Raw genomic sequence first — 10,499 nt, 5'->3', positions numbered from 1 at the left:
GTGTATTAGACAAAAATAAGAGGCAGATTTTTTTAAAAAAAGGGGGGGGGAAAGAAACTGTTTATTTGCGGAATGAAATGTTTGTAAAATTACATACAAAGGACAATCACTAAGCTATAGTGTACAATTTCCAATGTTCCACAATGATAATCGTAATAAATACACATAACAAAACAAAGTAAAAGCTAAGGTTTTTGTCAGGCAACCTACAAAACGGTTCCTCAAGTTTTATACTTGGCAGCATTTCTTGGCATATTTTAGACCTGTTATTTTTTTAAAATCTTTTTGTAAGTACTGCAGCAAAACTTTCACATTTCTTTGGAACGTTTAAAAAAAGGTATCTAACTATGAAATATTGTCCAAATTAATAGGTATTAGTTAAACCAAGGAGACTCAAATAATAATAATATTAATAATAATAATATAAAGACCCAGGAGATCCTATGCTCTTAATCCATCTAAATTTGGCTGCTGTATAAAATGGTAGGCTAATACAGCCTTGAGTCCCTAGGTGCTGGAAGACTACAACCCTCATTATCCACAGCTAATATGGCAAGGATTGTGGATGATGGGAATTGTAGTCCAACCACACCTGTAGCCCCAGGGAAGGCTAATTTAGCACATGATAAATGTGGTAGTCCCTCAGGCACTGAGTAAATTGCCTACCTATAGACTTCACTTATTGAAGAGCTCTAGGAATTTCTGCAGCAGACGATAGGAGTAAAACCATGCTGTAAGTTGAAGACACATGACAATCAAAATGGTTATTCCCTTTAGGTACAATGTAAGTTGCTTAGGCTTCTGGGTCTCTCTGACACACAAAACCGCTGTTGCAGCACACGTATGGTATTCCCAATTCTTCTTGAAGGCTTTAAAGAAGGCCCCCCTGATTCTTATAGGAGTGCTCTTGCAAACTGATTTAAAACCTGAAAAACTGCTATTGCACCTGGCTATTTATGTGCAGGTCTCCAACAACAACAAAATCCCCCAGAAAGCTGCAATTCTCATGGTAGGCTGGGAGATGCCAAAGCAGTCATGCTGGTTTAAGCCTGGTTTTGAAAGCAGTTTACAACATGAATCTGGTGTGAAAACGGCTGGTGAAATAGGATAATCACACAGTATACTTAAAAAATAATAATAATAATAATCAAGAGAGAGAGACACTCTATTGCTGGACCCATTCTATCCATACCTGAGTGTATATCACATACAGAGTTATAAGTGTTATCTTTTTCTGCTAAAGGATTTGTAGGCATGAAAGCAATTTGCAGGAGCACTCCTATGTCATACAGATGTTACTGCTCTTGAAAATGAAAAACGCAAGGCTTCTCTGTGCTTCTTGGTGTTACAACATTTGGCAAGAAAGCTAGTAATTCCTCTTTTGTACGGTATTTGGGCAGTTCTGCTTCAACAGAGCCTTTTCCCAGGGGATTGGGATACCTCTGCTGCATTTTACAACAGCTGGGCGAATGGGGAGAGAGACGGAGAAAAAGGCCACCGCCTAAATCGTTTGGTATTAAAGGCTACTGCAGAAAAACAGAAAGAAGTAGTAGTGTTAAATAGGCAAATGGCTTTAATTACAAAAAGACATTTCTAAATTTGAGGGCCAGTAAAAATATATTGTAGAGGAGATCTTTTACAAAAGTGAGGTTAGGAACCGTGAGACAACAGCGCTCACTGTAAACATCATGAGTTCATTCGGATCCCTTGTTTGTAGTTTGGAACGCTGCGTTTTCTTCCTCCTGAGCTCCATAGCCAATAGCACTGCAAGGATTTGCATAGATAGCTTGACCTACTGTTAGATAGCATAGATAGCTTGACCTAGCCGTGTTCAAAATTCATTAACCTGCAAGTTTATGCTTTACGTTATCGAGTTAGTACACATCACTGGTCTTGTAGTATGTACAGGCTGTGGGCCCTGTCTTATCAAGGAGGCTCCCCTGCCACACCTTTCAATTAACAAGGCCAAAGGAATTTCAAAATCCGAGTTGCATCTACTGTTATCCTGGACGTTGGAGGGTCTTAAAACCTACAAACTGGTTTGTTTCCCCCTCTTTAGATAACCAAGAACTGAAAAATCCATCGCTTCCGCCACCTCCAGAAGATGCACTTATTCATATCCAAAATGCAACACTGCAAGCCGAGACTTCCAACGGCTTGCACCAAAGGAAGCACTGAGCCACTTTCTAATACTGTAGGTCAGACTTTGACCACCCCTGATTTAAAGTAATGGCAATTTACAGAGAGTTGTACGTTTCTGTTCCAATACACAAAAATAGCACTCTGGGAACTTTAGGTTGGGGGCAAGGGGAAGACATGACAACACATTAGCTCATAATACATAAAAATAATGAAATAAGAGTGGCAGAGACATGTGACAGCTCCCTCCTGGGGTTGGGGGTGCCGCCAATCAAATCTCATTTTAAGGCGAGTCTCAATCTCTAGAGCAGCACCATTAGGGATCGGCAAAAATCGTTTCACTTTTCTTTTGCGATTGACTCTTGCACATTGTTAAGATCTGTTTGAGCACTTTCTGGACGTCCTCATCCATTTGGCCCTAGAAAGAAATGGAAGATAAAAATATATTAGTGGCCTGTTCAAAACATCTGGGGTGGGGGAGCAGGCTGGGAAAAGATGACTTTAAGAGGTGCTCGTGCCATGTGCCATGTTACAAGACACCCTCCCTCACACTGGAGGGAATGCCTTCAAGAGGATGCACTGGCTGTAGTGTATGCACACACTACCTATTTGCTTTAGTAATATACAGATATAATCTACTGAGTTCTTTAAGCAGGCAAGGGAAATTCCTGAAGAAGGCTCTCCTACCTGCACAGCATACAGCAGATGTGTCCTGTAAACAGAGACTATCTCCTGGTGTTGCTTCTTTGTTTCCTGTAAACAAAGGTAGAGAGTGAACACGTAGGTACTCTTATCACACACTGCATTGTTAAAGGAGTGGGGGGTTAGTTTTAGGGCAAGGGGGTGCTGGTTGCTGTAACCCAGAACACAGCGTTGATCCACAGCTGTTCAAGTGGTGGCAAACTTTTGCGTCCAAACTGGTGGGATAAAATACACTTTGTGTGGTGATAGCTCTATGGTCCCTTCTCTATTGCAAATGGTACAGCTGTTTCCCCTTCTGAACCTTCCCTTAGGCTTGGTGTTTTAGAATACAAATCCCATAAACAGTAACAAGAAGGGATGTGCTGCTGGGAGTTGTAGTTCAATGCCTCTGGAGGGTACCAGGTTTTCGAAGGCTGCCACAGCTACGCTCTGCTCCTACAAAGGGTCCCAAGCTTTCTTAAGCAATGGTGCTAAAAGTTTCTAAGGGAAAGTGGAAGGTGAAGCAGCTCCATCCATCCCATTCCATGCCTCTGTTGCAAAACATCCCCATCTAAGGGATATTACAACACAATACAGGGCTTTGGCCCAGTATACCTGAAGGAGCGTCTGCACCCCTCATTGTTCAGTCCAGACACTGGGGTAGGTCCAGCTTCTGGCACCTGCCCTGTGGCACACCCTCCCATCAGATATCAAGGAAATAAGCAACTATCTGACTTTTAGAAAACATCAGAAGGCAGCCCTGTATGGGGAAGTTTGCTGTTTTACTCTGGTTTTATAATTGTTGGAAGCTGCCCAGTGTGCCTGGGGCAACCCAGTCAGATAGGCGGCAAACAAACACAAATAGTTTGATCCCTCTATATATAGATTTACTATACTTCCCCCCCCCCCACTTTCCTCCAAGGAGCTCAAGGTGATGTACAAGGTCAGCTCTCTTTTTACCTTCACAAGTAGACTGGGCTGACTGAGCGTTTCTGGCCCATCCTCACTAAGCGAACTTCATGGCTGCCTTATCTGAACCGGGGTCTCCCAAGTCCTAGTCCAGCACTCTTAACCATGAGACCACATTGCCTATCTAGAGCAAACTCGACATATGGACCCCCATGCACTCCTGGTGTGATTTCCTTACCTCTAATCCACCAAGTTGGGTATCAAGGCAGGAACTCAGCACTAGAGAAGGAAACTGCAGTGGTGGCAGCAGCAACAGCAACTCAATACTTCTGTTGCAAGTTGTTTCAATTAGATTGGGGGCCAGGGTGGGGCGGAGGCTTTATGTCCTAGATGTTGTTTGGTGTTTCTCAAACTGGGGTACCCAGCTGTTGTTGGACTACAACTCCCATCATCCCTGTCCACTGGTCCTGTTAACGAGGGATGATGGGAGTTGTAGTCCAACAACAGCTGGGGACCCAAGCTTGAGAAACACTGTTATGCGGTGGTTACGAGTGTTGGACGAGGGCTTGCGAGACCAGGGTTCAAATCCCCACTCAGCTATGAAGCTCACTGGGGGGACCTTGGGTCAATCACTGCCTCACAGGGATGTTGTGTGGATTAAATGAGGAGGCAGGACGGGGCGGGGTACCATGTGTGCCACCTGGAGCTCCTTGGAGAAAAGGGTGGGATATAAATGCAATGAACAAATAAGCTTAGAATATGCTGGTTGCTCAGAGAACACAGAAACCTTATGGAATCTGACACTCGTGCCATGAAAGACCACCACATTCTACTGCAGATATAGTAATCAGGGTCTACTGTGCACTCATACTCAATTTACATTGCTATAATGGGCCTACATTCTCAGAAAAGCACTCCAAAAATTCTACATGCAAGCTCCTCACAACTGATTATTTTTTGGGGGGGGGGGATACAACAAGGGCGAAACCTCTGCATCACTTTGAACGACTAAAAATATAGATAACACCCACTTCCCCATCTCCTGTCAAACCTTGGCAGGTGCAGAGAGCTACTTAATTGCACAATTACATAATCTATAAACTTACAGTCAGCTGGTTCTGTAGTTGCTTGACTTGTTGTTGCAATAGCTCCAGCTGTTGGCTTTGTCTCTTGGGTGTGCCAGTTGAGTAGGAAAGTTGGGACAGGCTGTTCAGTGCTTCCTTCAATTTACTAACTTCCTTTGTCATGTCCATTATCTGGTATGGGAGGAAAGAACAGGGGACAGCATGCTAAAGGATGGAAGAAAACACAACTTCCCAAAAGCATTTGGCTGAGAGATCTTACTTAATGCCAACCATAGGTTTGTTTGTGGCTTCAACCCTGGGAAATGATTTCAAACATGCAGTGAAACTGCCAGAAGGCATGCTTAAGGAGACACTGGTGAGAACAACTCATGCTTGGAGTAAGGTAAAGGTTAAAGGGACCCCTGACCATTAGGTCCAGTCGTGACCGATTCTGGGGTTGCGGCACTCCTCTCGCTTTATTGGCCAAGGGAGCCGGCGTACAGCTTCTGGGTCATGTGGCCAGCATGACTAAGCTGCTTCTGATGAACCAGAGCAGCACACGGAAACGCCGTTTACCTTCCCACTGGAGCGGTACCTATTTATCTACTTGCACTTTGACGTGCTTTTGAACTGCTAGGTTGGCAGGAGCAGGGACCGAGCAACAGGAGCTCACCCCCTCGCGGGGATTCGAACCACTGACCTTCTGATCGGCAAGTCCTAGGCTCTGTGGTTTAACCCACAGCGCCACCCACGTCCCTATATGCTTGGCGTAGATCCCTTGAAATCAAGGGAATTAAGACCACTGACTTCAATGAGTGTACTCCACACTGAATATTTTGCCTTTTACTCAGGTTCGTCTATTAGCCTCAATTTGCCTTCTTTGAATAGGGTGCTTTGTGACCAAAGTGGGCCTCTGCATGGCAACTGTTTTTGATCTACGACATTTTCTTATTGTTCCAAATGTGCTCACCCCACCCCCAAAAAGACTGAGGATCTACCAACCTTCCTATCTTTATCCTCTTCTAGTTTCGAGGAATTCTCAGAGGCCTTTTTCATTTCAAGCAGCTCTTCTTGAGCTTGATGGTACTGATGAAGCAGTCTTTTGACTTCCTGTTCCTTGGCTTCAAGGAGAGTCCGGAGGCTCTCTTTCTCCCCTTTCACTTGTGAGATTTCCTTCCTCAAATGAGCAAGATCTACAGACAGGTTTTCTCTCTCTTTTGTCAAGTCCTTCACTTTGGACAGCATGGAGTTGACTTCTCCCTCTGAAGTAGATCGCAGCTCTTCATACAATGCCCTGGGCACCATAGCTTCGCACACAGCGGCTTCCTCTTCCAAGAGCTCCCTCTGCAGTCGCTGCACCTCGCTTTCCTTGTGCAGAATCTGCATTTTGAGCTCGCCGATTTCTTCTTCCATTTCCTTCAGCGAAGCCCTGAGAGCAGTGACCACCTGGAGGTGCTCCGTTATGGAGACAGAGTTCTTCTTCTGGGAATCAACCAGGTTCTGGAGCTGGGTTGCTTCGCTCAACACTTTTGCATACTGGGCCTTCATTTCCAACAGGGCGCCCTCAGCTTGCTCTCTCTGCAAGACGGTGACCTCCATCAGCTTCTCGTGTTCCTCCAGAGGGATGCATCCTGAATCGGCATCCTCTGCAACACCTCTTTTCTTGCAATCTTCAAGTTCCGCCTGGGCTTCTTTGTACAGCTGGGAGAGCTTGCTGACCTGCCTGTTCAACTCGGTGATCATCTGGTTCTTTGCATCTCTCACCTCCTCAGCTTCCTCACCTTGCCCAGACTCCATCTGGCATCTCAGCTTCTCTTGGAGCTTCCTGATTTCCTCCTGTCCCTCCTTGTACCTCTCAATCAGAAGCGCCTTCTCCTGGTTGATGTTCTCAATAACCAAGCAATAGGAGCTCCTCATCTCCTCGCATTCTTCTGCTGACATCGTGCCGGCCGCATCCCTCTCTCTCTCCGCCAGCTTCTCCTCCAGCTCTCTCACTTTCGCTCGGAGCCTCTCGCCCTCTTCTTGCACCTTCTGCAGTTCTTCCTTCAGCGCCTCGACTTCCTCACACGTGGCTCTGAGCTCCTGCAGGTCCGCCTCTTTGCTTTCGGAAGCCACCAGGCCTAGCTTCATCTGCCTCTGGACGTGCAGGACTTCCTTCATCGCTTCTTCGTATTTGCTTTGGGTTTCTCTCAGTTTCTGATTGAGGTCGGAGCCATTTTCGGAAATGTCAGAGCTGTTCAGCAAGCAAAGGGTATCCAGTGTTCCGGACTGAAGCTGCGTCTCCAAATGCCGCCTCTTCGCTTCTGAGCTGTCCAGCCTCTTTTGCACTTCCTTTAAGTTGTCTTGCAGCTGTCTGATTTTCACTTCGTTACTGCTCGCCTCTTCCTGAGCTTGTGCTAAGCTCAGCGAAGAGCAGCTGATCTCCTGAGCCGCTGCTGCCGAGCTCTCACTTAGCCTGTCCGTTGAGTGATCAAACTCCGCACAGGTGGAACGAGAAGAATCCAGTGTTGCATCCAGGTCTTCTGTCTTGAGTGCGCGTGCCTGTAGAGACAGCAGATGGCAGTATTTAAACAACTACCTTTTTTGTAAACTCTTATTGTCTTTTCTCATAATAACTTATCCTTTTTGCAGAGATTCGAGAAATAGAGAGGGCTGCAACAGGAACACATTAACAGAACAAAATAAGATTGAATGCATGCATCGATTTCCAGGAGAACACTTGCATCTTTCAAATATCGCAGATTTGATTCTAATGTCATATAATGAATTCCAAACCCTCCTCCCTCATCTTTCAAGCAAAGCCCTCTTTGGGTATTCTTTTCTACATGCAATTAACATGAACACTATACAGAGAGAAAGCAGGGCTGTCAAGCATGCATTTTATGCCGTGAGCTGCCCTGAGATCTGCGGATGAAGGGCGGCATACAAATTTAATAAATAAAAATAATTGGGGCATGTCTACATGGAGGAGGTCTGCATGAGCTGGAGCCTTCTGCAAACATGCCCCCAATGTGTTATTGTTCAGTGCAATGGATGCTGCTAATACATACCTGTAATTTTTCTTGCAGTTTCTTATTATGCAAGGTCAAAGATGCAATTTTTGCTTGTAACAGTAAAAGCAAGTCTTGCTGGTCTGTTTCTGAACTTACATCCAATAAACTATCAGCACCTTTAAAAAGCGAAACGGAAGGGGGGAAAGAGGGAATACAATACAATTTATCATTCTAGGCTTTCAGTCAACACATGGTTAAGCAACTCTGGAAGTGGAAGAGAAGTGGGGGGGGGGGCAAAAAAGAAAGCAAAGGAATGTCTCTACTTGCTAGTCTCTTTTTTGTGAACTAGCCTGCAAATTTTCAAGTTAGCTATTGGACTAGGGATGGAGAACCATTTCCCATTCTCTTGTGGTATTCTGTTATGGGTTACACGCTGGCTGTGGGTGGGGCTCCCCCTTCTCCCTCCCTGCCCAACGGTTGCTACTGAAAAGGATCTCTTGCAGAGAATGAGCTACAGGCTCACAGCTGTGTCACTCTAGGTCTTGAGATTTCTATGGTGAAAATCCCATGGACAATGGAAGTTAGCCTGGGAAATCAGTTTCAGACCAGAACAGCCAATAATACCTCCAGAGATGTGCACCTGATTGTGGAGGCGCTTGTCTATGGAAACTTAGACTGTTGTGCCAAAGGACACACTGATTGATTGATTGATTGACTGACTGATTGATCAAACAAACAAACAAACAAACAAACACAAACATCTTTGACACTGAGATGGTTACCTGTGTCAAGCAACTTATAAATTTTCAAGTAGATGTTATTTATCCACCTGCTTGGGAAAACCTTGGGGCATGAAATTGCTGGGTAGGGGTCGGTGGTTGGCACTGGATGGCGCTGCTTGGCTGCTGTTTTGTTTATGCTGGGGATGATCTTAAATGGAGGTTTTTAACATTGTTAGCTGCCTGGAACCTTTGGTAAAGGCAAGCATAAATATTTTAAATAAATGGTGTTTCTACCCCCTCCTTCTTCCAAGGAACTCAGGGTGTTTGATCCTGACACCAACCCTGTATGCTTGGTTAGAATATGAGCGTGTGCATGAATGGCTGGGTCCAATGCCCCTAATAGTTAAGCAGGAGTTCCAAGCGGGACCCCCCAGGTCCAAAACAAAATGCTACTTTTGTACATACTACACTATGCGTAGATTTTTAGAAAGATGGCGGAGCCTCCTTCCATGGAAATTTCAAAGCAAGGTGGGTCAAGATGTTACCAATCATGCTTGAAAAACAATGGGGAAGTGAATTTTACAATCCTAGCATAACAGACCATGATGCCAAATGGCAACTTTCTATGAAATAAGGCACCTTTTTTTGGTTGGTAGGTTGTTTGGTGTGGGTGAGTAAGGAAGGAGAAAGTGACAGTCCAGCCAAAACATCTGTCTTACACCATACCTGCAGTACTATCGCTCATCCCATCCTTGCCATCAGAGTGAATGGCACTGATATCTTCCTGCTGAAATGCAAAATACATAAACATTTGTTTAAAGAGAGGGCTAACAACTTGGCACTCCTCATCAAAAATCACAAATACTTGCACATCAAAATCCCGTCCCCCTGTGAAGTAACGGCCAATGCATTTTAGTCAGGAACTGTCACTCAGCTGCAGCTTTCCCAGCTTTTGAGATAGTTAAAAGGCAGGTGTTTGATTAAAAGCAAGCAAATACAATTGCCTATCAAATGTGAACTTAATGGGATGTATTCAACTGAATTCAACTGTAAACCCACCATTGGCCCTAAGTTAGTCATGTGTATTAGTTTCAATAGGTATCCTGAACACAAGATGCTCAGGGCTTTGAAACTAGCCTGGTAGGACATGGGCAGCCGGTGCAGATGTTTCAGCAGAGGTATCACATGCTATTGGCTGTCTGCCTCCATCAACAGTCTAGTGTTGACATTCTGCACCAGCTGGAGTTTCCAGACCAGGCCCAAGGGCAGCCCCACACAGAACACATTGCAGTAGTGCAGTCTGGAGGTTACAAATGTTTGGACTACAGTGGCCAGGTTAATCGCAATCCAGAAATGGACATAAAAGGTACTCTTCATCCCTAGCTGACAAAAGGCACGTCTATTGCTTAAACTACTGGTATGTTCTTTGGTTTCAAGAAAACCACTGGCGGCCTAACAACACAGGTGTTGGGAACCAACACAATTGTCTTTTATTAAACAACAGTACTTTTAGGGGAGAGGATTATTTTATTTTTGTCAGGACCACAGCATGGGGGGAAAGAGAGAAGTCTCCCCTTGCTGATGTGCCGTAGCCCTAATATTGACTGCCTCCCCAAAGCTGCTATATAATAATAATAATAATAATAATAATAATAATAATAATAATAATTTTTAAAAAACCACTTTTATTTGTATCCCACCCTCCCCAGCCGAGACTGGGCTCAGGGTGGCTAACATCAAATATATAACATTGGTATAAAATCAAATAATAATTAAATTACCTCCTTAAAACAAGTCAGGATCAAATTAAAATCTAATTAGATGGCTTTCCGCAGGATTAGGGTTGGGAACAGGAAATGTTCATCAGGCCCAACTGTTTACACTGTTCTTATATGGGCCTGTGAGACTGCTGGGAGGCCTCTTTCATTCTAGTTCTTATACAAAAAGAGAAGGGGAGTCAGGCTGAGCCCTGACCAAAGGCCTGGCGGAAC

At 44.7% G+C, this 10,499-nt stretch overlaps 1 protein-coding gene across 3 annotated transcripts in view; it reads right to left on the bottom strand.

Annotated features, from left to right (window-relative positions):
* Positions 1 to 282: 282 nt before the first annotated feature.
* The window catches only part of RAI14 (retinoic acid induced 14), a 99,936-nt gene continuing 89,719 nt past the window's right edge, over positions 283 to 10,499 (bottom strand). For all 3 annotated transcript variants that reach the window (XM_082241842.1, XM_082241844.1, XM_082241843.1), the window contains 6 exons: positions 9,235 to 9,295; positions 7,844 to 7,962; positions 5,796 to 7,334; positions 4,836 to 4,985; positions 2,827 to 2,892; positions 283 to 2,557 (listed from right to left, as the gene is read on the bottom strand). In XM_082241842.1, the coding sequence (XP_082097968.1) occupies positions 2,456 to 2,557; positions 2,827 to 2,892; positions 4,836 to 4,985; positions 5,796 to 7,334; positions 7,844 to 7,962; positions 9,235 to 9,295 (2,037 nt within the window). In that variant the 3' untranslated portion in view covers positions 283 to 2,455. The remainder of the gene's footprint in view (positions 2,558 to 2,826; positions 2,893 to 4,835; positions 4,986 to 5,795; positions 7,335 to 7,843; positions 7,963 to 9,234; positions 9,296 to 10,499) is intronic.

The sequence above is a fragment of the Podarcis vaucheri genome (assembly GCF_965113315.1).
Source record: "Podarcis vaucheri genome assembly, chromosome: 11".
In the NCBI taxonomy this organism is placed as follows: domain Eukaryota; kingdom Metazoa; phylum Chordata; class Lepidosauria; order Squamata; family Lacertidae; genus Podarcis; species Podarcis vaucheri.
This window is presented reverse-complemented; position numbering and strand designations above follow the sequence as displayed.